Source organism: Barbus barbus (assembly GCF_936440315.1).
Source record: "Barbus barbus genome assembly, chromosome: 1".
Classification (NCBI taxonomy): domain Eukaryota; kingdom Metazoa; phylum Chordata; class Actinopteri; order Cypriniformes; family Cyprinidae; genus Barbus; species Barbus barbus.
This window is the reverse complement of record NC_136729.1, coordinates 32,355,502-32,382,828: the sequence shown is the minus strand read 5'-3', so window position 1 is coordinate 32,382,828 and position 27,327 is coordinate 32,355,502. Positions and strand designations below refer to the sequence as shown.

Below are 27,327 nucleotides of genomic sequence, written 5' to 3'. Positions count from 1 at the left end.
ACAGCCAGTGCTTCACAAAGAGATCTGATCTCACACCATTATTCAGTCTGTCTGGAACGACATGAAGAAACAGAAAAACGGACAGACTAAATGCAGAAGAAATGTGGCAACATCTCCATACCGCAAAACTACCTGAAAAACTATGCATTGATAAATAAAATCTATTTATGACATTATATCTGAAATCATCCTCACTGTAAAGCATTTTCACACAAGTGCCTAAAGCTTTTCACAGTACTGTAGTTTTGCAGGTATGTTTCTTGAAGCATTTTGGAGACGTTGCCACAGTTCTTCTGGATTTAGTCTGTCTCAGTTTGTTTCTTCATGTCATTCCATACAGACTGGATGATGATCAGATCAGGGGTCTCATTTATAACCGTTGCGTACGCACAAAACCTGCCCTGAGAGAGGCGTACGCCACTTTCTATGCAAAAGATGGGATTTATAAAAAACATGACAGGAAAATTCGCGCACCTGCACGCAAACTCTGACCCACACTCATGAAAATTAATGAAGTAAACAACGATTATAAACTTTGTTTTCATATTGATATACACATTTACATTAAATATTCCACTCTCATTAATGAGATATGCACTGAAATGACATAAAATCATTACGCAAAAGTTAAACCAAAAATGATATGAATTTAGAAATATTTGTCGTGAATGCGCTTGATCGCTTTTACTGTGGCATGCTATGTTTTAATGACAGCGAGGAGTGCAATAGGTGCACAATAATTCATCTTTAAACTAAACTGCAGATCTCATGTTATGAGAAAATATTTTTAGCGAGAACATTACAATGATCTATGATGCGTACTTCGATATTATGGAGGACACTGCTGGATTTTGTGGTCAAACGGTCTGGTTTGAATAGGTCCAATGATATACTGTAATCTGCACTGAGGTGTTGATGTCGTGTAAAGTCTCTACAACATTATGACAAATACCACTGTAGAAAACCGTAAGATTTGCAAGTTTCCTTTTGTACAATTGTATTTACGCTGCATACAGGCCTGTTTCTACTAAAAATAGCTAAAGATGCTCACCTTATCAGCAAAACTGCAGAAATGTAATTTGATTTGCATTATTTAAAACAATTGAAATACTATTTGGGCAGTGGAAAAGAATGAGATCAACTCTATTCTAAAATATTTATCTGAGTTTTGCTTTTATGGATATTTTGATATGTTTATATTAAAACATACCAAGAATACTGGATGATTTTTAGCAATACAAATGTATGTGTATGGCACGAATGGCATTTATAGCACGTATCTCATATTTCCTTAATGTCTTGTAGCCTACCTTTGACGGTTAAACATGGTGTTGCGTGGATGGGAATATGCATGGAAATGATATGCAGATGAGGTTATGCATAGTAAAACTAGGTGTTGTAAGCTCCATATATGGTTATTTTGGGGAGGAGATGCACGTACGCACAATCTTCCCCTGACTGGGATTTATAAAGTGATTTTTGCGCAGGTTCTGTCATACGCATGGTTTTATAAATCTGAAAACTTTTGTGCGTACGCAAATTGTAGCTTTTGTGCCTACGTACACTTTTAGGATGAAATCTACGTGGTGTTTTATAAAGGAGACCCCAGATCTCTGTGGAGCACTGGCTGTTGTCAGACTCAAACTAAAATCTCACTGGATTACTACAATTAATGGTAAAATGAGTTGGAAATGTAAACTGCATTTCCTACGGACACACTATAGCAAAAGATAGTACAGTAGTGCATATAAAAATAATAATAAATAAATAAAAATAAACTGCAAGTAAAACATAAGGTTTACTATGTAAATAAACTATCTGCAGGCTGAACTCCCTGTATAACATTTAACTGTTTTGTCTGAGCATTAGTCAACATTGATCTTGATATCGAAGAGGGAGACCTGTTTGGCATTTGTGCGATGACAGTAATGGCACAGAAATTACCCTTCAGCTTTAATAAACTAGTGAAGACTACTGGAATAGTAGCTCACACACAGCGCCCCCAGGATCCTTTAGCTAATGACATATCATGCAAACATTTTTACAGCTAAACCCTGCAGTCTATATCTATAGCTAGTTGGTGGCAATGGTGCCTGATAATAAAGTTTCCTGTGTATCATCACCTGAGTCATACATCTACAACAGTTCTGTTTGCCAAAGGGTACAAGAGAAAGAGAGAAGGTGAGAGAGATGCTAGAGAGTTATCACATGCTTTAAACCAACCTTTTTTCTTTCTCTCTCACACACACATCTCTGCTTCAACTATGATAAACAAATGAGTCATCTAGGGCTTGCTGAGAGCACTGACTCACTAACGCTTCATTCTCTCACTCCCCCTGCAGCAACACACACTCAGCCAAGCACGCAGCAGCTCCTAAACAAAGTGTATATAAAGGAGTTAGAGAATGCAACAGGCAGGAGATGCCAAGAGGAGGGGGTCCATTACAATAAAGATGTATTTTGTACACACTTAAAGGGATAGTTCACCCAAATATGTACAATTCTGTCATCGTTTACTCATGTCGTATCATTCCAAATCTCTAAGAATTACTTTCTTCTAGCTATATAAAATTTTAGAAAAGGCTGACATACTCAAGTGCAGTTTATATCAACATATAAAACACATTTAAAACCTCCCAGAAAGGAAAGTCTGTTTAGAAAAAAAATGACATGATTTCAGGAGACATGATCAAGAAAAGCAATCATATTTAAAATTGCTCACCTTTAGATGCCGATGTAAGCCCCTCAGATTTCATTAAATCTATGCTGGTATAGGCACCGTTCTCTGGGGGAGGAGCGCTGGATGATGGCAAGGGAAGCGCATCATGACTGTTCCCAGGCCGGAGATCGTCTCTCAGATCTAGGGCGATGTAGTTCAGGCCATTCTGGTGTTCCACAGGTAGAGTCCTTACAGACCTCACAGAGGGGGAATTGTCTCTATCTGAGGAGTTTCCATGTGTTGCCTCACTGCCAGACGTCACGCTGTCAGTCCAAACATAGTCAAAGTTCTGACCCTTGCTGCGGCCCACCTGCTGAGCCCCACTATTGCCAGGCACGGTGCCATTGGCATCCAAGCCACTTCCACCTGACGCTCCTGATGATGTGACAAAGGTCTCCGAGCTGTGTTTCCGCCTGCCCTGGGGGTCAGCACGGACAACCTTAGGCTCAGTCGGGGGGCTGAAGGGGAAAAAGTGTTGCTCCAGTACACACAGGTGCTCAAGCATGGCTGTAGGGCTCTTGGACTCCTCCTCGGGCTCAAAAGACATTTCCGTGTAGTCGTCAGGCTTACCCACAGTGATCCCACTGCAGTGGGAGGATGTGGAGGGCCGGATATATGAAGGAGGATTCCAGGGGGCCACCAGAGAGGGCCGTGGGGACCGACTCTTTGGTGGAAGACCATCTATCTCGACAGTCATGTAATCCTGTGGCAGCGGAGACTTACGCTGCTCTCGGTTAATGCTATGGGTTGAGGGGGAGACTTCAGCAGACAACGAACAGGCAGAATATGTGGGCTGATCCCCAAATTCAATATTAATATATTCTCCAGGGCTGGAAGGACGCACTGGCGCTTCTACTGCTCGCAGAGAGCCATGCAAACTCCGCCTTCCCAGGGGCAGGCGGTTCGGCCGAATGGCACGGCGGTCTGTGAAGCCATTATGTTGAGAGTACTCAGGAGGTGGGCACCTGCTACTACGATCTGGCGTGGCTGTGGGTGAACTGTAGACTGGTTTTGCTGGGGAACTCATTGAGACGTAATCGTCATGCTCAGCCTGGTCTCTGGATGGAGCTTTGTATGAGCGAGGGAGGGAGAAATATGGACTGTAAGACTTGGGGACACCAGGAGTGGTCAAGGCATAATAATTCCCAGCAGAAACCTTTTGAGCATTAGTTGTGGAGCTGCTCTGAGACATGTCCATGTATTCTGCATTCTCATGGCGGTCTGAGGCTCTTCGTCCCTCTGCTCGTCTGCTAATGTCAGGGCTGGATGGGACGGGAGAGTCAGTAGCCTCACTTCTACCTGGGAGCATCATCATATAGCCTTGAGAGTCCATGTGCTGGGGAACATGTAAAGCAGCACTTGGGACTTGTGGAGAGGCAGAGAGGAGGATATTTGGTTGCATAGGCATGTAGTCTGCATCACTAGTGGAGGGCAGCACACCTGCCATCATGGGCATGTACCCATCATCCTTAAGCGCGTCTGCAGGCCGTAGGCTAGGGGGCCGGTCCTGGCTGTGTTCAGAACTGGAACTGTAGTCAGAGCAGAGGGAGGAGGAGGTAGAGACAGTCTGGACACTGCCACCCCAAGAGCTACTCTCAGTCACAGCCTCGTCCAGCGAGAAGGTGGTCTGGGTCATCTTCTGATAAACAGCAACTCCAGCAGCACTAGCGCCGCCAACCTGCCTGGAGAAGGAAGGAGTCCGCCTCTTTAAAGACCCCTGTCGTGAATCTTCATCCACACTCTCATCTTTGATGGCCTCAGCTGCACTCGTTCCAAACGCGTCACGATTCCAGCCCATAGCCATGTAGTCATTGAGGCAGTGCTCCTCACGGATCGGAGGTGTGTTTCCCAGGGAGTCGGGGGTGTTGCTGCGCACTCTGAAGTACCGGAAGTCTCCGGGGCTGGAGCCGTACTCATCAGATGAGTTAAAACCTCCATCGCTCGGGGATCCACAAACGGACGCGCTGGAGGGGCGAGTGATGGTGTCTGACACAGATCCATGGCCACTGCTGCTGGACATGCTGATTGGACTGGTGGTAGAAGGAAAGTGTGACACTGGCAGAGAGGCAGAACGGGCATGATAAGTGGAGCCTGGCGGGGCACGAATATAGCGGGCCCCTGCCCCACTGCTACTTTCCTGTCGGCTCAGGTTAGCGCGGGCTGTGTTGAGATGAATAAGGCTACCTGTTACAGAACGAAATGGGCGGTTCATTGTGCTTTCTCCCTCGCTGGAGGTGCGGAATCGGTAGCCACTTGCTCCACTGCTCTTCCTGCTGGGTGGCGTGCCCACCACAGATTCGGTCCGAGACCGCCGCTGGAGCCCCGTCTGGCTGGGCGGGAGGTTGCCCAAGTGTCGCCGCGTGGTGATGAAACCCATCGGGTTGGTGCCAGAAGACTGACTTTTGCTTCTGGGCCTGAACTCGGCGAACGCCTTCAGAGCCTTCATGGTCTCTAGAATGGTCTCGTGCATGTTCTGAGCCACCACAGAATCATCCACCTGCATCCAAACCTCCCCAGGTCCTATAGACGAAGACCGGCCGACCTCAATGAAGAAGAAGCTCTCTGAATGGCCGCAGCGTCTGATGTTCATCAGCTGCAAGTTCACGCAAGGTGTCTCAGAGTTCAGCTTCACCAGGTGAATGCTCTTGGCAGACAGACAGAGCCTATAAACGCCAGTTAAATTCTTCGTCTGGCCCAAGCCCTTCGGTTTAACATTTACCTGCCACACTTCCTTAAAGTCAGTCCCAGGGGTCACAGTACCGTATCCATCGTCAATCTCATCCGCGTCCAGGTGGGCTTTCTTGCCCTCACTCATGAGCTCACTGAGCGCCTGGTACCACTCCTCCTGCTCCTGCTCATTCTCAGCGACAATCGCAAAGTATTCATCTTTAGTATAAAGAGCAATGAGATGCTTATTCTTAGAATCCGCCCTTTTATTCACAGTGAAACACTGGTTGAGATAGATCACTCTTTTGGGGGGAGAGGCGCCAGCTGAGGCGGCGGCGGCGGCAGCGGCAGCGACGTTTGATCGCAGTGTGTTTCGAAATTTCTTCTCACTGTCATAGTACTCCAGTCTGCTCGGCCCCAGATGACTCGACGCCCGCAAGACGAAAAACCTCTTATGGCCGTGTTTCTGCTTCCTCAGATAGCCACACTTCCTAATGTCGTCTGACACGGTGTTCACAGCAGGGGAAGCTGAGGTAGTAGTGTGTGTGTTACTCGCTGCAGAGTCCTCAAGCGCCCGGTTAAGAGAGGACGCGGATGCTTTCCTCGCCGGCGATTCCAGGTGCTGTCGCTGCTGTGGATGTTGTTCACTCGGTTGATGAAACGCCGCGCCGCCGACATCAAGCACGGCAGGGGGTTCCCCGACAGATGTGTCGCCGATCGCCGTTGCAGCTGCAGGTTTAGACCCGATAGCTCGCTGTTGCGTTTCCAGCATCAACATAGCGGCTTTGCCTTCTTGGTAGTTCCCGAAATTTGCCATCAGATAGGAGATTTAAGGTCACTTTACCTCAGGCTTATAGACTGAGACCCCATGTTTGTTTGGGGGGAACCGTGTCTCAGGCGGCGCACTTAAGTCTTTTCAGTGTTGAGCTTCTGTCTACCGCCGCATGAAAAGCAGGTATCCCAGCCAATGCTCCTCGAACTCAATGCCAGCAACTGCAACATGACCACATTTACCAGATCTATTATCGGTAGATCCTCCTAGCGGGCTACCAATCTGCTGCTCGCGCCCTGTGTACACTACGGAGCGCAGCACAAACAACACATGACTCGTGCGTCATTCGGCTGGGGGAGGGAGGAGGCGCCCGATTGAGCGAGACGTGTGATTGAAAGCTGCTTTGACCAATCACGACGGACCTTTTCGGATCTACGTTAATGTCACTGACCAATGGTTTCGCTCGGAGTTTCATTGAACTGGCAAGGTGACGTCTGATGATTGATAGGCTTTTGTCCAATAAAATTATGTGAAGCAGTTTGCGTCATAGAATGTCGAGCGTTCATTGGCTCTAGCTTTTGACTGAAGAGTCATCCGTCCAATCACAGACGTTTTCAAGGTTCCTTGTGTTGTTGTTTGTGCATTTTGGGATGCGTGCGTATCGCTTGCAAGTGTTATGTGTACAGAAGATGATTGTGCTTAATTACATTTGTTACGTTTGCCAAATAAGTGAATGCGTCCTTTTTTTGCATTGATCCCATTATTATTGCAGTTTGCCGGTGATTGATGATATTTTAACAAAAGTAGTCCCTATTTATAATGTACTAACTTGCTAGACACTCGTGTTACAGTAGCAAAGTACTGGCAATTGAGTTGGTGTTTTGTAAGTGTGTTGAGAGAATTCTTGTACATTTTAATTGCTTATATATTGTGAGCCTGGGCTCATACTAACATTTGCATATCAAAAATCAGAAACAGAGATTAATAACAAAAGTTCCATAAATGTATGAAAATGACGTTGATTTGTGATCTGTCTTTCAGCTATAGCCTGTATAAATTTAAAAAAAATTATTAAAGGAAAAAAAATGATCATTTGACCAAAATCCACAAAAAGTAATATTATTACTGTAACAAGTTACTGCCAACACTACTAACTAGTAATAAAAAAACAAACAAACAAAAATCATTAAAATACTGCATATGATGTGCATAATAGAGAATAAGAGCTACTCTCTGATAAACATTGCACAGGTCCAGTTTTTAATGTTTGTTTCATTGATGGTAAGTCGGATCCCTGTAGCTGGGAGTTTAAGGTAGTTCGGAGTCTCTGAATATCATGAGAGTTTAACTTTCATTAGAAAAGTTTTTTTTTGCCACTTGTTCCCCTACAGATACAATAATGCCTCAAATGGTCCCTCATGGCGTGACTATTCTGAAATATAAAAATGTATTGTAAAAAAATTTAATTACATAGACTGACATAGAAGACAACCAACCAAAGTGAACCTTTTTTTTTTTTTGCAGATTCACAACCTTTAAATACCTAGAGACATGACCGTTACACTGAGAAGGGGAAGAAATAGCTAGCTTATAATTATTAAAAAACGCTGTATGTAAGTATTGGTGGGTAATCTTGCTGCGAGTTGATGAACAGGTTTTGAGAGAAGGTAATCTTGTTAGGGGTGACCTGGTGGCTCTGCAGTCTTATATAGAGTCAGTACTGGATAATCCACATAGGGCATGCTAATGTAGGTCGCCATCTGCTGCATTTACTGACACAATAACAAGAGGGCACTGTTATACAGTATTTCAGTGCTTCTGAACTTCTATTACATCTCAGGATGGATGCCTTTAACTATGATATCACAGTCATTTAAAGACTCATAACACATACACATTAGCCCTTTCACTATTAAAAAATATAGCTTGTCCTTAGAAACAACACACAGTATTTTCAATTTTTATTGTTATTTTTTACAGTACATATGGAATTTCAGTAATTCAGTATTTTAACATGAATTAGTATTTGTCTACAAATATATATATACTAATGTTAAAAAGCTTGCTGTCAGTTAAGATTTATTTAGCAAGTATGCATTAAACTGATCAAAAATTACATTGTTACAGAAGATTTCTATTTCAAATGAAATCTGTTCTTTTGAACTTTTTATTTACCAAAAAAAAAAAAAATTCAGGAAAATTAAATCATGGTTTCCACAAAATTTTAAGCAGCACAACTGTTTTCAACATTGATAATAACAAATGTTTGTTGAGCACCAAATTGGCATATTAGAATGATCTCTGAAGGATTACGTGACACTGAAGACTGGAGTAATGATTGCTGAAAGTTTTGCCATCACAGGAATAAATTAACATATAATAGAAAAGCAATTTTAATTGTAATAATATTTGCTACTATTTTACTGCATTTTTGATTAATAAATGCAGCCTTAGTGAGGATAAAAATCTTGTGAGTTTTAATTAGGGTTGAAGCTGAACTCTGTAGGGCTGTGGTTCTCCAGGACCGGAGTTCGCCACCCCTGGTTCATGCTAATTGATCATCTATGAGGAAAACAGTTTTTTCACAAAAACAACAAAAAACTAAAATCCCATGGTAAAACTGAACTCTAAATCTAAATCTAATATGATAGATCAGCATAGAACCACATGCACCATATTAACCACCACATTAATGCTGATTGCACAATAGTTTATCACAATACTAAATTTCCTATTTTCTTTAGTCACAAACATGTTTACTAAAAAGGATAATCTGCAAGTGAATGATGTGAATGCACTGTATCTATTGAGTCTTTGAGCCGGACCTGACGCCCCTCGTGCTGAGTATTGGATTTCCACGGGGTAAATTTAGCTCCTTGTGAGACTGGTTCATTTCATAAAGGTGCTTCATGTAGAGAATAGAGATATGCGGCTTCTCAGACAGGTATAAACTGTACACACAAGCTTGCCCATTTCATTTCAGCTTGTTCTCTGTTTCTCCACGCTCCATTTCATTCTGTGTGCAGGTGTGTGGTCAAAAAGGCAAAGGTTAAAGGTCATCAGTGATGGTGGATCATGACATTGCCCTCATCGGCTAGGGTGATCTGAGCCACCTGACGCACGGTGGAGATCTTCCACACTGCCTTTTTTAGCATCACTTTAAAATCTTTTGATTTGTGTCTGTAAGACAGAAAAACAAAGAAGGAACACCAGCCTTAGTTGATATAATACATCTAATACATAATGCATTTTTCCTTAAAAAAACTACAGAAAGAAGAAAGTATATCAACTGTATTCAACTGTTATATTTAATCTGTATTGGATTAAATAAAACATTTGGTAACACTTTATTTTAAGGTGTCCACAATACAGAGTAATTACCTAGTTAAGGACTTAGTAGTAGCTGTTGTACATACATGAAACTAAATGTACTTACCATGTAACTAAGTTATGCAACAGCCTGTAATTACAGTTTGTAATTATGTAGATGTAATAGGCAGCTACTGTTACACATATGTAACAGGCCGAGTCTTATGTGACCAAAAGTTTGTTACATATGTGTTGCAGACTTTATACAACGTCATTATAAATTTAAGTACACAGACATAAGCTACTTAAAATAAAGTGTATCAAGATTGTACTTAAGTGTACTTCATGTGTATCTATACTGTACACCTTATCCAGCTGCACCTTAGTTTGATTTAACCCACCAGTACACAGCTTAAATACATGTAATACCTTTCTAATTACATTAAAATTACAGAATATTACACAGGCATACGCTACTTAAAATAAAGTGTATCAAGATCAAGAAGTAGTTGTGTAACAGACTCGGCCTGTTACATATGTGTAACAGTAGCTTCCTATTACATCTACATAATTACAAACTGTAAATACAGGCTGCTAGTTACATGGTAAGTACATTTTATTTCACGTAAGTACAACGGATACTACTAAGTACTTAATTAAGTAATTACTCTGTATTATGACACCTTAAAATAAAGTGTTACCAAACATTTACATTATGTCACTTGGGAAAACAAAACTTGTGAATATATATACTGTATATATATATATAGTTTGTTTTGGTCTATGTTAAGACATGATACATGAAACACTGAGAACAAACAAGACATTCAGAGCATGACAGAACACACAAACAGAAACATAACAGCATGCCAAACATAGCCGACGGTCCATTTTGAAAAGCCTGCTATACATATCTGAGGAGTGCCATCCGATCTGAAAGGAGAGAGCTTTTATAACCACTATCTTAGGCAAGTCACACAACTTCAAGACCAAAAATATCTATGGGGTTGTACAAAGTTACCATAAATTATGACATCAAATTATGAACACACACATTTTGTTTGAACGGTTACTCTGGTTAAAAAAAAAAAAAAGTCTATTTCATGTGCAAATGTATAAAGTTACAATTGCAGAAATGAACAGAAATCAAATAAAATTCCTAGAAAGATAAAACAGTAGGATAATGTAGTATCATCTGAGAAACATTACTTGAAAGTAGAAGAACTGAGTCTTGTTTATGGTTGGAGAATGAAACCCAACCAAAATGAGGAAAAATTGGCAACAGCTTCCCACACTGACTCTTTAGCCCCGTCCTGCCGTCCTCCCCACCTCCCCCTGACTCTCTGTGCCACATTGAGTAATGTTATACATTCTCCATGCATAACATTACCTCAGTTTTTCTTCTTTGCAAGCTGTGCTTCTGCTTTCCGCTTCTTGTATGCGGCTATCTCCTCCATCTGCAAGCCATGAGCCATTTGCCTGAAAAATACATTGGAGAAGATAAACACAAAACACACACACACACACTGCAGGCCACAGGCCACGGAAAGGCCTCCCCTTACCCTGACTTGAGTACGGGCGGCACGGGGAGCGGTTTGATGAAGCCATCTCTCCCGGTGAGCCAGTAGGTTTCTTCTACACCTTTGCCCTGTGGAGACGAGAGGATGAGAGAACAGACCAAACAGAGTTCTTTCAGATGACTTGTCTACCTAAACCCATGAACTTTGTCATTCAAGAATTATTTTGCCTTGTTGATCTTGTTGATTACTTGCTCACTGGTAAATAAAATAGCTTCATTTGGAAAAGAAGTGGTATTAGTATATTTTACTGCATTTGGAGGAAAACTTTACTATCACGATTAGTTACTGGCACATTTTACCCCCAAATATCTCATACATTATACCCTGCTGCATCAGTTTTGGGAAAAATACATATTTTAATTAATGACTTATCTTGAACTACATTATTTACATGATTTTACCACCACTTGACCAACATGTGTCAAGTGGTGGTAAAACAAGTACAGCAAATAATAAACCATAACATACACAACCATTCAAAAGTTTTGGGTTGTAAGACTTTTAAACATTTTTTTTGCCTCTTATGCTCACCCACGCCACATTTATTTGATTACGAGTACAGTAAAAACCGTAATATTGTTAAATGTTAGTACAATTTAAAACAACGGTTTTCTATTTGAGTATATTTTAAAATGTAATTTATTCTTGTGATGACAAAGCTGAATTTTCAGCAGCCGTTGCTCCAGTCTTCGGTCAAGAAACATTTCTTATTATTATCTATGTTGAAAACAGCTGCACCATTTTTATGGAAACTGTGATACATCTTTCAGGATTCCTTGATCAATAGAAAGTTCAAAAGAACAGAATTTATGTAAAAAAATGTGTATTGTTTTAAGGTTTGATCATTTAATGTGCCTTTGTTAAATTAAAAGTATTAAATATTTTTTTAAAAATCTGAAGAGTAATGTATAAATGAGAGGTTATGAGATAAATTAACAATCATGGCCAAAAATATCGGCACCCTTGCAATTCTGTCAAAAAATGCAACACTTGTATGTATGAAATGTTTTGGTATTCATGTGCTTATTGCTTTTGTTTGCACTGAAACAACACAAAAAAACAGAGAAGAAAAGTCTAATTTGATCAAATTTCACATAGAACTCAAAAATAGACTGGACAAAATTATTGGCACCTTGTCAAAATGGTAAGAACTAATTGCTTTTCAAGCATGTGATGCTCCTGTAATTTGTATTTAGACACACCTGTGACCACACTTGCAATCAGTTAAAATGGAGAAAAGTTGACTCAACCTTTGTGTTGTGTGTCACATTGAGCATGGAGAAAAGAAATAATTGTAAAGAGTTGTCTGTGGATTTGAGAGAAAAAATTGTGGAAAAACATGGACAATCTCAAGACTACTAGTCCATCTCCAGAGATCTTAATGTTCCTGTGTCCTCCCACAGAGGGAGTTTTGGTTCCTTGCCGCTGTCGCCTCTGGCTTGCTCAGTTGGGGACACTTAATTTCTAGCGATTATCGTCAATTTGATTTCACAGATACTATTTAAACTAAACTGATCTGACAATGACATCTCTGAACTCAATAACGAAATGCCTTAACTGAAAATTGAATGTTTAATCTTATTATTATACATTACTGACACTCTATCCTCCAATTTGATACTGTTAAGTGCTTTGACACAATCTGTATTGTTAAAAGCGCTATATAAATAAAGGTGACTTGACTTGACTGTGTCCACTGTGCGCAATATCATCAAGAGGTTTACAGCCCATGGCACTGTAGCTAACCTGCCTGGACGTGGACAGAAATTAATTAAAAATTACAACGAAGGATTGTTCGAAAGGTGGATAAAGAACCCCAATTAACTTCCACAAATCCAAGCTGATCTGCAGACAAAGGGTACGACAGTGTCAGCTCGCACTATCCGTCGCCATCTGAATGAAAAGGGACGCTATGGTAGGAGACGCAGGAGGACACCACTGCTGACACAAAGGCATAAAAAAGCAAGACTGGAGTTTGCCAAAACTTATGTGACAAAACCACAACCCTTTTTGGAGAACGTACTGTGGACAGATGAGACAAAAGAATTTTGGGGCACAACGTAGTGGCCAGTGTCAGAAAGCTCCACCAGAGGTCATGGGTCTTCCAGCAGGACAATGACCTAAAACACACTTCAAAAAGCATTCAGAAATGGTTACAAACAAAGCGATGGAGAGTTCTGAAATGGCCAGCAATGAGTTCAGATCTGAATCCCATAGAATACCTGTAGAGAGATCTCAAAACAGCAGTTAGGAGAAGGCATCCTTCAAATCTGAATAACCTGGAGCAGTTTGCAAAAGAAGAGTGGTCCAAAATTCCAGTAAAGAGGTGTAAGAAACTCCTTCATGATTACAGGAAGCGATTGATTTCAGTTATTTTTTTCCAAAGGGCTACCAAATATTAAGTTAAGGGTGCCAATAATTTTGTCCAGTGTATTTTTTGGGTTCTGTGTGGAATTGTATCAGATTTTACTTTTCTTTTTTGTTTTTTTGTGTTGTTCTAATGCAAAAAAAAACAAAACAAAAAAAAAACATTTGAGTACCAAAACATTTTCAACTCATCTTTTCTGAGAGAAGGGTTGCATTTTCTGACAGAATTGCGAGGGTGCCGATATTTTTGGCCAAGACTGAATATGAAATCTTTGATTTGTCCTACAGATGATCTCAGACAAGCTCACCTTGAGTTCTGTTCTGGCTCTCAGCTCTACTTTGTACCCTAATTTCAGCTCCATCAGGACCTTCACTGTACTGGAATGGACATGGATTCTGTACGCTGCAAACACACACGCAGATTAAGAGCAATTTCCTTGCCTGGCATGGCCAACTATACAATTAATGATAGACACTGAATTTCATTGATTACAGATGTTAATCATTTTATGTCTGTAATTTAATGAGACATGCATCTTTCCATATTCATCTTTGAAATATAGAAACAGAGCTGTATATGGTGATGCTTACGCAATCCTGTAGACTCCATCCTGGAAGCAGTGGTGACCGTGTCCCCAAACAGACAGTACCGTGGCATGGTCAAACCCACTACACCGGCCACACAGGGACCTAATAAGAAATCATACATATGTAAAGAAAACTTTTTTTTTTTTTTTTACATTTGATTAACCAAATGGGATGGATCAGCCTGACCTGTGTGAAGTCCTATTCGGATGCGGACTGGTACATCAGGCATATGTTTCATTTTGAAGGAGCCAACAGCACTCAGGATGTCCAGAGCCATGTTTGCAATCTCGGCTGCATGTCGGTTCCCATTGGGCATGGGCACACCTGATGCCACCATGTAAGCGTCACCAATGGTCTCCACCTGCAGGCAATGAAGACAAGAGACATGCATTAGTAAACTGAAAGTGTACATTATCTTCAATTAAATTAAAAAAATCTCTGTGAAAGCAAACAAATGTGCTTATACAGTGATTACAAATAATAAAAAACACAGCTAATAAATGTTAACATCACTTTTGTAGTGTTACCTTATAGACATCATGATTGCCAATTACAGCATCAAATGTTGTGTAAAGCTCATTGAGGAGGTTGACCACCTCTATGGGCTCGCTGTTGGCTGAGATTGTGGTGAAGCCAACAATATCACTGAAATAAAGACTGACACTATCAAAATGCTCTGGCTCGACTGTAGTGCCCAGCTTCAGAGCCTCTGCCACTGACCTAGAGAGGATGAACAAAAACAAAAGACACTTTAAAAATGTAGGAATTATTTAAAAACGTTACTTATATGAGTTATTGAAAGCTGTTCCCTGTTTATCTATCACTTACGGGGGCAACATTTGTGTGAGGAGTTTCTCAGTCTTTTGTTTCTCTATTTCCAGCTCCTCTGTCCTTTCCCTGATCAGTTCCTCCAGGTTGGAGGAATATTGCTCCAGCATTCGTAACATGGAGTCTATGATGTTGGTCTTTTTCCCTTTATTTACATTCTTGAACTGTAGAGAGAATAAGGAGAAGATGGAGAACAGCAGATAATATGTGAATAGAATCTCTAAAATCAGACTGATCTCATACAGTTTGTCTCTATTGCTTGGTTATTCAGAGACCTATACATTATCAATCTCTGTTTTCATTTCAGTCTTACAACATTAACTACTCTGTAAAAAAATTATTATTAAAAAAAAAAAAAAAATGAATGAATGAATGAACAAATAAATTAATAAAAAACAAACTTAATTGCTTAACTATACGTTACCTACCCATACATGGTGAAAACTGCAAATGGTTTAATTTACATTGTCATTTAACAGATGCTTTTATCCAAAGCGACTTACAAATGAGGACAATAGAAGCAATCAACACCAACAAAAGAGCAACAACATTCAAGTGTTATGACAAGTCTTGGTTAGACTATAACGCAGTACACGTAGTAAGTGTATTTTTTTTAAAGAAAATGAGTAGACAGAATATAGAAAAAAGAAACCTAGTTTTAGAATAGAGAGTGCTAGAGTTAGAGGGTTAAATAAAGATGGAAGAGATGTGTTTTTAGCCGTTTCTTGAAGATAGCTAAGGATTCAGCTGCTCGGATTGAGTTGGGCAGATCATTCCACCAGGTGGGAACAGTTAATGAAAAAGTCTGTGAAAGTGATTTTCCTCTTTGGGATGGCACAATAATGCGTCGTTCACTTGCAGAACACAAGCTTCTAGAGGGCACACAGGTCTGAAGTACTCAATTTAGGTAAAGGGGTGCAGAGCCAGAGGTGGTTTTGTAGGCAAACATTAATGCCTTGAATTTTATGCGAGCAGCTATTGGTAGCCAGTGCTAATTGATGAACAGAGGTGTGATGTGCATTCTTTTTGCCTCATTAAAGATTAATCTTGCAGCGACATTTTGGATTAATTGTAGAGGTTTGATGGAATTGGCTGGAAGACCTGCCAAGAGAGTATTGCAATAGTCAAGTCTGGACAGAACAAGAGCTTGAACAAGGAGTTGTGTTGCATGTTCCGAAGGAAAGGTCCTGATCTTCCTAATATTGTGTAAAGCAAATCTGTAGGACTGGGAAGTTTTAGCAATGTGGTCTGAGAAAGTCAGCTTATCATCAATCACAACTCCAAAGTTTCTGGCTGTTTTTGAAGGAGTTATGGTTGATGAGCCTAACTGGAAGGTGAAATTGTGATGAAGTGATGGGTTTGCTGAAACTACAAGCAGTTCTGTCTTAGCTAGGTTGAGTTGAAGGTGATGGTCCTTCATCCAGCAAGAAATGTCTGTTAGGCATGCTGAGATGCAAGCAGTTATTGTCGGATCATCAGGATGGAATGAGAGGTAGAGTTGAGTGTCATCAGCATAGCAGTGATATGAAAAGCCAAGTTTCTGAATGACAGAACTTAGTGATGCCATGTAGACAGAGAAGAGAAGTGGTCCAAAAACTGAGCCCTGAGGGACCCCAGTAGCTTGGATACCTCAAATATAATAATATAACATTTAAAAAAAATTAAAATATATATATATATTTAATATTATGTAACTGTATGGTTACCATACAATTGACATGTAATGATGTTGTGAGTATTAGCCATGTTTTATAGACCACTTGAACTCTGATTCATCATGTGGCTTATTGTTTTACTACCTCTATTATTATGGTGGTTATGAGTACATTTTACAGTAAAAAACACATTTAGGTACATTCGTATATTTATTTCACTTCATGAAATGAATGACCAATAATACTAAAAACAATATCACAGTATTTTTTACACTGGATTTCTGGCAACCACAGAAATCTGACATTATGGTGATGGTTTGGCAGTGTTGTCAATGTTCACCTGGTCAAAGATTTCATCAAATGTGGGTCTCTTCTCTGGCTGTTCATTCCAGCACTGCTTCATAAGCTGAATACACTCCATGGGAGCATGATCCGGGGACACAATGGGCCGGCACATTGGAGGAGGCTTCCGGATCTTCTGGACAATTTCTATATGATCCAGATGTATTAAAGACTTAGACACTGCAAAATTACTGTAATGACATGTCTACACAACAATCTACCAATATAGACAGTACAATATATAGTATAGATCAGGGGTCCACAGAAAAGTTCAGAGAAAACCAATGTGAAACAAAAATGTCTGTATGTCTGTGTCATCAAAAAGTTTGAAAAGCCCTGGTAAAGATGGTGGGGTCATGTGACTTTACCATCAAAAGAGTTCTCCAGCATGCAGAATGGAGGCCCTCGCATGACCACTTCTTGCATGATGATTGAGAAACTGTACACATCACCAGGGTGACTGCCAAACAGACCAGGGTAGGGCCCTCTCAGTATCTCAGGGGCGGTCCACAGAAGGGCTGTGGGGGTTCAAATACTTTAACATCCTATGCAAGAGATCAATAACAAGAAAAGTCTCACAATAAAACCTTACTTTCAGCTGGAGGTTCAACATAAGGAAATCTCTGAGCTTCCAACACCTCGTTGTAGCCATAGTCCGTGATTTTAAGCACAAAACGCCCATCGACCACACAGTTCCTGGATTTAAGCCTTCCATGACAGATGCTCCTGTGGTGAAGATATTTCATACCCTGCATGCCAATCAGAAACACACATAAGCTTACATGTGCTGTAACTGCAAATGCAATTATGTGACAATAAATGTACATGCTAGAAAACTAATGTATAAATCCACACAAATCAGTGAATAATTCTTACAATCATGTTTTTAATGACCAATAATTATTTATATATATTTCCTTATAAAGTCTCCTTTTGTGGCATATGATTTGGGTATAAATTCAAAAGACATTATCAACATGTGCTTGCTATATTTCAATGCTTTTAAATTTAATTTTAAATTCAACCAATCACATTCCTAAAAAAAGCACCTTGATGAGGTCTAGAATGAGGGAGGACTTGAACATCCAGTCCAGTTTGACGTCATCATTGAGCAAAAGATCTTCCAAGCTGCCGCGCGAACAGTACTCTGTTACTATGGCAAACACTCCACAGTCAAGGAAGAATCCGAGAAAGGGGTTAACATTCTCGTGCCTCATGTCTTTCATCTGGAATATTGAGAGCAATTGTATGATTAAATGTATGATAAAGGAAATAATCAAAAACAGTGAACAAAGAACATACAAACAGAATATCCTACAAAAAAGAATGAGCACTACACTTAAGTTTTTCCTATGTAAAATTTAGTGGCAAAACCAACCAGTTCAAACACATCAGTGGTATGAGGAGTGATACTCCGGAAATTTCCATACGGCAACCTTTTGAGCCATGCCCAATCACCCTGCAAAATGAGAAACATTTGAAAAAAATGTTCAGTCATTTACATGTATAAATAATGTATCTAAACAGTTTATATAGCATAACAATTTTTTCATGATGTTTTCTTATAATTTCTTATCTAGTTTTATATTCATAATCTAGTTCTAAATGGCCATTTTCCACCACCTTTTTGGCTCTTAGAATAAAAAAATAGTGAAAATAATATTGTCAGTCCTCTGTCGCGTGTCTTGTGTTCCCGCCTCTTGTGTCCTTATTTGGTTTGTTTCCTGTCCTTGTTAAGTGTGATTATTAGGTAATTTGTTTCCAGCTGTGTTTGTCTAATTATCTATGATTATCCTGTGTATTTATAGTCCTGTCTGTTATGGTAGATTTTGTCTGGTGTACTTGTTATTCCCCGGTGTTCCTATATGTGTTGCCCTTGCCTTGTCTTTACCTGCCTTGTTTGGATTTATTAAAGACTGTTAATTTGAGTTTGTCCACGTCTCCTTGTTCATCCTTGCTGTGTGCACCATGACAAATATTAAAATATAATTACACTATACTAATATTAAAATTATTACAATTTAAAATAACTGTTTTCTCTTTGAAAATATTTTAAAATGTAACTAATTTAAATGATGGCAAAGCTGAATTTTCAACAGCCATTACTCCAGTCTTTAGCGTCACATGAAATCTATTTAATATGCTAATTTTTGCTGCTCAAGAAACATTTATCAACGTTGAAAACAGTTGTGCTGCTCAGTATTTTAATGGAAACAGTGATAAAAAAAAATTCAGGATAGCAAAGAATAGCAATGATTTAAAAATCTAAATGTTTTGTAACAATGTAAAAGTCTTTACTGTCACTTTTAATCAATTTACTGCATTCTTAATTACTTATTAACTGATCAATTACTTTCTTACTGACCCCAAACTTTTGAACGTTAGTGTAGTTTACACTGTTGTTTATCAAGGTGGGTCATGCTGTTGAATGCTGAATTACCATTGTGTATGACATGTGCTTTATAATAAACTTTGCCTTGCCTTGATATGTATATGTAATATGTATGGATATGTAAATGTGAGATACATTTGAAGAGTTAATGGTGACATCAAATTTGCAACTTTTCATTTTCATGCTGTAAGTGGACTGTGGAGGGATTTTTTTGTTTATTTTGAAGAAAAAAAGATTTCTCATAATATGAGCCTTTAAATTCAATCAGTCATTGAGAGTTATTCGTTTACCTCATAAATGACAACATTAGAATTTTCATGGGTGGCTGGCGACTGAATAGACAATGGAGACTTGAGGCTTCGCTCTGAAATGCTCATTCTTGAGTCACTGGCCTTGCTGTCATCCAAGCTCAGCTTCTGTTTTTCAGATACAAGTATTAATAATTAAAGTATATTAATGTGTATTTGTGTGCACATGTGCTTGTGTTACTGACCTTATTGCTCAGGGATGGGTTGATGAATGTGACATCATTTAAAGTCAGTAAAATCTTATTCGGACCCCGCACCATTCGGATCTTACTAATTTTACGCCTATACAAAACATTTAGAAATATTTTAAGAAACTTTCTGCACACTTTGAACAACATTAAATGTTATGATAAATTAAGGTTAGAATTTAATGAATACCTGATGCAGTAAGAACAGCCAATTGAGAAGAAGATGAACAGAAAACCAGACAGGAAGATTAAAACCATGTGTAAAAGATTCACACCTGTAACACAGAGGGTGATTGTTGCATATGATATACAATGTACGTGAACGAAAAAACAAAAAGTCATGTACATACAAACTAACCTCCACGGCAGATGATCCCATGTGTAAACCAGCAGCTGGAATCAGTTTTTGGTGGTCCAGCTGGGGGAAAATGAATCGGCTGTCCCAGAAAACGCACCATATCTGTCTGCATCTCAATATGGTATGTAGGTTTCAACTCCCAAGACAAGCCATCTGTGTCCAGCACCACATAGTCCAGCGTGCCAAAGTCAGAAAGGTTTGCTTGTAGGCTAAAACCTTTGAATAGCAGGTTTCGGGCATTCTGGGCAATGTTCCCCCCAGACATCCACTGACCTGAAGCCCTGACACTTTGCACAGCATGAGCCATGAACATGATGGAAGAGTAGATGGTGCCAAACAATGGGGACACCTGTAAGAGATGTGAAGGTTTTACATTAGCTACTGTATATTAGCTTAGTGTTAAAGCCCCAATTTAAACCATTGCTATACCTGCTGTGGTTTAAGGTTCCAGGGAAGCTCTCCTTGCTCCTGGGCCTTTTCAAAAGCTTGGTAGAAAGACTGTTCCTGTGGAGACTCTATAGTGATGGTGAGTACGGCATCGTAGGCTCGTAGCAGCTTGCTGTGATGGCGCAGGGCAGGCTGGGCTACAGGATGGTAGGGCAGACTGTAAAAGAGTGTATCGTAAGATAAAAACACCAGCGAGCCGTCTGTCATCCGCATGTCATAAGCTGTCTCCAACAGCAACTTCTGGGTTCCTCCACCAATCAACACCGAGTGCATAACGAGGATGACCACTGCAAACAGAAGTATTGAAAATATGAGAGGACAGGTAGAAAGAACAGTCTATTTTATAATATTTTAAATCATTATATTTAATACAGTAAAAAAAATGTATTATTTAAATCATATTTCTTTTTTATGAAAAAAAATATAACAGAGAAGTTATTTTAAAAAGAAATAATTCAGTATAGAGAGACAAAAGTAGTGTAGTAATCAAAATATGAGCAAATTTTTCAGCCAAACTGCGGACAAAATTGCTAATATAATTTTTAATGAAAAGTTTTGTATTCAGTTGTATTTTACAAATTAATTAATTATGGTTCAAAATTTTGAGGTCAGTATGATTTTGTTTTAAGAAATAATTCTTTTATTTCTGCAAACATGCATTAAATTTCTATTAAAAAATTACTTTTTTGAACTTTTGATTCATTAAAGAATCCTGGACAACAGCATATTAGAATGATTTCTGAAGAATGATGTGACATTTAAGACATTATTCATTTCAAAATATATTGTACAGTTACAATACAATGTTAATATTACAATATTACAGTTTTCTAGTATTTTTAATAAAATGCAGCCTTGGTGAGCAAAAGAGGTTTCTTTCAAAATATCTTCCCACACTCAAACTTTTGAACAGTATTTTGTAAATACTGGGAAGTATCACTATCAAAACAAAGTACTGTAGTAATCTCATTTGGAGTGTAAATTATGGAATAATAGTAAATGTTACAGTTTAAAATGTGAGCAGATCACTTATCTCTACATCATATCATTCAATATTAGCAATGCTTTAAACTCACAGCGGAGATCTGCCACTTTCTTGACTTTGGCCAGGGTCTTACGCACGCTGGTGTGGTCATTATGAACAGATGCCACAATACTAACAGGCATCCCATGACTCTGCAGGGCATTGGCCAGCTTTATACCCGCCTCAAACCATGCATCCTCTGCTGATGTAATGATGCCCACATGTGCCCAGCGAAAGTGGTGCATGAAGCGTAGCAGGACAAGGGAGGGTAGGGGCATGGTGCGGGCAAACGTTGGGTGACTACGGGCATCATCCAACTCATGTCCAATACAAGACCAGGAAAACACTGCCTTATTCCAACTCTTACCTAGCAGAGAGGCAGCTTCACAGTAACCTGGGTTCACTGGACCAATAAACCCAGACGCCCGTGTGTAGAAACTGAGGAAACGGGCAAAAGCCTGGGATGTCTCACAGTCCTCCTCTAGGATGACATAATCAAACGTGATGCCTTGTGAGAGGTAAGGGTCCCTGTTGATGTGATCCACAGCTAACTGTGCAGCCACGCCGGGCTGGGCTTTAGTAAAAAGGGGGTCACATGACCAAGGACCCACCACCCCAACCTTAACGGTGGCAGCAGAGGTGGCAGGGAAAAGGCACAGGAAGCTTACAGTAGACAACAGTAGCCAGGGACACAAATAGGTATGTTTATGAGTGCTTTGGTCAGGGATCTGGAGTCCTCTGGTGGCCCATGCTGGACGTAAGCTGTGAAAGGCACTGGATGGCCGTCGCATTGCAGGGTAACTGGTCAGCCACACAGCTGGTGGGTTGGCACACAGTGGAGCTTCTTCACTGTCACATGAGAGATGCCCTTAATGTCAATCAGGTCACCACCCACAGCAAACTATGAAAAATGAACACATGTAAACTGATAGAACTGATAGATCTATTTGCTAAAATTATTATCAGTTCATATTTAGCATGTAATGCCATAGAAATACTTTCAGAACAGCAAATATACAGAAATCAAGAAGGATTTAAACTATAAATTTGTGCTGGTTATTATTGGTATAAGATTGGGAGTTAGAGGATTGCTGAAATCCTGTTAAGAGTACAGACTAATGCTTAGGCTACTCACTTCAACTTTATCAAAATAAAACATTTAGGCTATTGTATTGTTAACCCCAAACTGATCAATCTGCAAAACAACCATTACTGCACATGCTTCACTAAACTGGGTATCAATGTGACAATATGAAACATAAGTGACTTTAAATGTTGATTATCCAAATAAGGCTATGCTGCTGCTTGAGTTTATTGTGATCATCACAGCCAAAAGATAGAAATAAGTATCTTTAAGGAAACTAATTCCATTATTTTTAAAGTAACCTGCCAGGAGCAGTACAGCAGTACAAACTATAATCAACAATTGCAACACATTTTACACTTATTGACTATGTATTGACTTCAGAGTTACTGTTGTCAGTTTTTAAAACTGCAGTCTAACATTACCAATTAGTGGCAACATTTAATTAACCAACTGTTTAACCATTGTATTTGACTTACCGACTCTAACTGCCAAAGTAATAACTGGTTGATAATTTCCATAACTTGTTGTCCTCATCTGTGCAAATCCTCTCCATGGAAACACTGTGACCAAAAGCAAAAATCAATTATTTCTTATTATTTGCAAATATGTTGTTAAATAAATCCAAATACGGGCAGCAAGTTCGATCACGGCCTATCCAGAACTGAGTTAGTTATAATCTTCTCTTGTGCTGTGCACCATGCCACTGCTGACCTCAATGAATGACCTGAAGATTATATCAATCCAATTTTCAGTCTGGGTGATGGACACATTATAGTGTTGTATATGTTCTTACAAAAATGACAGCTGCTGGTAATTGCTGCTAAAATACAAATAAAATACAAACATGTTATCATTTAAGTGTTGACATAATGAATACTTGCTTTTTTTTAAATAGCATAGCAATAGCAAGAATAGCGAGAATAGCAAGAACAAGAACTGCACCAGCACTTACTGTAGGGGGCAGTAGAATCCAATAAAGTTCCCTCTCAGTTGTGTCTGCCTGGCTGAAATTATTTTGATATTACAAAATACACTAATTGCTTTGATTATGCAGTGAGTGACCAAAATTAAATCCTTGACCAATCAGAATGTTCTAGTAAAGCCTTGTCTGAAAAAAAAAATTCAATTCAATTCGGACTATTTATAGATTAAAATGCCTTCCAGAATAGCAAATAAAACCAACACAACTATTTATATCATAGATTAATAAGGAATGGAAAGTTTCTAAATCATTCCATACTGGTTATGATGGGGCTTATGTGAGACCTAAATGCCACATACAGTCTAGAAGAAAAACAGATGGAGTTAAATGATTTGCTCTGAATCTTATCTGTTGTAGTAACCAGGAGACAGCTCTAAATCACTGACCAGTGACCCAGTTCTGTTCTTTTCGTGTGCATGTGTTTATTTAGGCTAAATGCGCATAAACACACATTTATAATATTATGTATTTATATGTGAAATTGAAGAATAAAGTATTTATTTGTCAGTAAATGGGAAGTTGCACAGTAGCTGGACTACTGAGAAATAAACACACGTGAAATTAGATCATTAGATCACATTATGTCACAATTACAAATGTGTCTGTAAATGTCAGTAAGGTAAGTTTTTGTCAAAGAGCAGATAAGGTCTGCAAAGCAAAGAAGTTACTGTATCAAGACAACTGATTTATTAACAAACTAAATAAATGTGAACTGGTCAAAATAACAAAATATTTTTTTAAGATTTTAGCTAATTGCTAACTTTTCCCCACACCCTCTCTAAACGCCATAAAAAAGACAAAAATCAAACCTGAATGCACACAGTGGTTGATAGAAAGCATTTCTTATATGAAACAAGGATTTATTATTATTATTATTGATTTTTAAGGATGTCTCAGAAACAGTTATCTTATGGGTTATTTTAGTAGAGGGTTTTATTTTATGTGATATAAAAAATGCTAACAATATCTTTAAAGCGTCAAGTCAGAAAAATATTGAGGGCAGATGCCAAATATAGATGAGCTGCACTGGCTCAAAATCATAGCTAAGGCCACTTCACAGCAGGAGTATCTTGCACTTTTTTATTTATTTAATTTTATCATTATTATTATTATTATGTAATTTTATTTATTTTTGAAGAAGAAGAAGCAGTCCTGACTTACATGGTGCCCAGCAAAATGAGGTGACAAAGATATGACCAAGGAAACTAATATCTGGGTTCATGAACCCAGGAAAAAATTGCACCATGATCACGTGATCACAATGCATTCTCACTGTATGGAAAAGAGCAGCTTTAGCATTTTCCTAAGAGAGAAAATTCTAATGTTTTACTAACATTCCCACATGATACATATGTGAAACATATTATTTCTGATACTTTACTTTTAATCTTCTCTGAATGTTCTGAAACAAGTAGCCCATTTTAAAAATAAACTGTTTCAAAAATAAAAAAAAGTTCCATGAATGATTAATAATAACGACTTTGTGCTAACATTCCAAGAACATTGTTAAAGACCAGATAACTCTAAATGAACATTGTATTAACATTAAGACAGTTTGTTCATGCCAGAACATTAGTTTGCCAGGACAGCTGCTAAATACCATATTTGAGAAAATGAGTACAAACTGAAGCTGCACCTCTCTGACCAAGTCTCTATGAACTCTGCCTTAAGTTTCAACACTGTTGGGCTGATTTTTGGAGACTATTATAATTTAAAGCCAACATGCTGTGAAGCATAACCTATAACCTACAAAGTAAACTGGTCTGCATCCAGATGATTCAAGTTTGAACAAAGACAGCTATTAAACATGGTGGTTGATCAGTAATAGTATGGACAGCCATCTCGTGGGAGCCATTAGATCTGATGGCCGCTCTGTATGATGGTACATATAGGAATATGAGGCCATTTTATTTGACCAGGTGCATCCTGTGCTTCACTTTTCTCTCAGAATGTTATGTTTATTAGAATGGTCATTTCTCCAGACTTTTGAGAACTTGAGTCCAGTGCAAAATCTGAAAGACGTTTTCACCTCTTTTGTCCTTGAAAGAGCTGGAACATCAAGAAAATGCCAGACCTCAAATGTAAACGGATAGAAACAGTTCGGCGACATGGTGAACACAAAATGTTTAGAGAGATTTTTCATTGACTAAACCACTCATTACTAGGGTGAATCTTGAAGAATAGTTCAGCTGCACATGAATCACTCCCTTGGTGTTCTTTCCAAAACTGAACAAATATGAAAACAGATGTACATCACTGTATTCAAACTGCAGTTAAATGATAGAAGGGATTTGATGTGTTAATACTGCAGTCAGTCTTGACAGAAGTTCTCCTGACAGAAACTAGCAGGTCTCAAACTCAGATTGTCACCTTCCTTCTCTCTGTCTTTTTCTATTCTCATGAATAGCTCTCTTTTTTCTCTCCCTCTAGCTTCCTGCCTCACTGCCTTTTTTCCTTTCTCTTTCTGTTTTTCTCCCTCTTTCCACCCCCGGTCCTCCTTTGGGAATGGTCTTGGTCATGCTTCCTGTGCATGGCTGTGATAACATAATGAGCTCAGATGGGGGAAAGAAATGGTCTCTAACCATTTCACGTCACAGCTGTTTCTCCTCTAATAACACTCTGCTGCATTCAAACTTCCTTGACCAGCTTTCCCAAATGAACCATAATTAGGACAAACACCAGCTCATACTCCTCATGAGTCAGAGGACAACATAAGTCCCATCTTTCTCAGTTTTTGCAGGCCATAGTAGCAACAGGAAGCCATTCATAATTGTAATGTCAGAGAGGTGGTTTATTAAATCTGTCTTGCGCAAACTATAGCAGAGGCGCCACTGATTCAGGCTTGTGGTCTAATCCAGCACCAGATCCCTCTGATTTTTGTAATTGCAGGCCTACCTAAATGTTAAGGTCAGGCCAGGTAACATTCATTATCTGTTTTAAAATGGTGTGGCAAACACTTATTCAAATGTACGCTATTTTCTAAGTAAGTTTATTTACCAAACAAATTCTGAAATACGTGTAAATTGAAATTTGAGTTTAAATATTGTAGAATTTCAACTGTTTACCTGTATACCTGTTCCATGAAGAAAACAAACATTATGTAAAACAATCAACCATCATTGTCACTACACTCGATAGTTAAGAGCAAGATGGGGCCAGTTGCTTTCTCTATGAAACAAGAGAAAGCACGAGTCTCACAGTGATACAAGAGACATGAAAGTAGCGCTGGATTCAGTTGCTCAAATAAGTGGAATAATATGAAGCGTGAATAACATCGAATTTTAAATAATATCTTATCGCTGAATGGGACTGATCAATCAGAATTTTAGAGCTGCGTAATAATTGTGTACACAACATTGTCTTTTGCTTGATGAGGAAATCTTTTTTACAGGGAACCATCTACATCTGTTGGATACTTTCTGTCTGAAGTCACAGCACATGTCAGTGTAATTATTTAACTGTTTGTGTTGTTTTATCAAGTAACTGACCAAACATAATCTAGTTCCGTTTTGTCGTGCAAATGCTTATACATATTTAAGTTCTTGATCAGAAATACTTGTGAAACTACTATTATTCTGTAACATTTAGATACCCACAGTTGAATTAGATTTGCACATTTAAGAGTCCCAAAAAACCCTAATGTTTAACAACATCTTAAAAATCTGGTAATAGTTTAGTGGACTTGTAACATAATGAACCAGCAAGTTCTGAGAG

At 39.0% G+C, this 27,327-nt stretch overlaps 2 protein-coding genes across 5 annotated transcripts in view; both read right to left on the bottom strand.

The window, feature by feature from the left end:
- The window catches only part of LOC306869000 (insulin receptor substrate 2-B-like), a 31,316-nt gene extending 24,842 nt beyond the window's left edge, over positions 1–6,474 (bottom strand). The window contains exon 1 of the mRNA XM_079415523.1: positions 2,723–6,474. Coding sequence (XP_079271649.1) covers positions 2,723–6,203 — 3,481 coding nt within the window. The 5' untranslated portion in view covers positions 6,204–6,474. The remainder of the gene's footprint in view (positions 1–2,722) is intronic.
- A 1,614-nt stretch (positions 6,475–8,088) lies between these two features.
- Positions 8,089–23,339, bottom strand: LOC306877783 (retinal guanylyl cyclase 2-like). Of its 4 annotated transcripts, none has more exons than XM_079429756.1 (20): positions 23,108–23,336; positions 21,912–22,445; positions 20,503–20,807; positions 20,074–20,422; positions 19,906–19,990; positions 19,713–19,809; positions 19,510–19,635; positions 18,206–18,286; positions 17,877–18,053; positions 17,420–17,576; positions 17,196–17,345; positions 16,826–16,974; positions 14,831–14,994; positions 14,530–14,722; positions 14,189–14,363; positions 14,006–14,104; positions 13,723–13,817; positions 11,030–11,115; positions 10,858–10,946; positions 8,094–9,338 (listed from the first exon to the last, which is right to left on the bottom strand). In XM_079429756.1, exons 2-19 carry the CDS (start codon positions 22,333–22,335, stop codon positions 10,859–10,861), a joined length of 3,000 nt encoding a protein of 999 aa, XP_079285882.1. In that variant the 5' UTR covers positions 22,336–22,445; positions 23,108–23,336; the 3' UTR covers positions 8,094–9,338; position 10,858. The 4 variants fall into 4 exon arrangements, with proteins under 4 accessions (XP_079285879.1, XP_079285882.1, XP_079285880.1 ...); XM_079429754.1 differs by having other exon boundaries at positions 8,103–9,338; positions 21,597–22,445; positions 23,108–23,339; XM_079429753.1 differs by lacking the exon at positions 10,858–10,946 and having other exon boundaries at positions 8,089–9,338; positions 21,597–22,445; positions 23,108–23,339.
- Positions 23,340–27,327: the final 3,988 nt, after the last annotated feature.

What these genes read in the sequence shown, in the direction of transcription:
- LOC306877783 (XM_079429753.1), bottom strand. Translation starts at nt 22,335, where the DNA reads ATGCGACGGCCATCCAGTGCCTTTCACAGCTTACGTCCAGCATGGGCC. An exon ending in GAAAGTGGCAGATCTCCGCT is followed by an intron (nt 20,808 to 21,596) that starts GTGAGTTTAAAG and finishes TTCTGTTTGCAG; the next exon opens with TGGTCATCCTCGTTATGCAC. An exon ending in GGAACCTTAAACCACAGCAG is followed by an intron (nt 20,423 to 20,502) that starts GTATAGCAATGG and finishes CATCTCTTACAG; the next exon opens with GTGTCCCCATTGTTTGGCAC.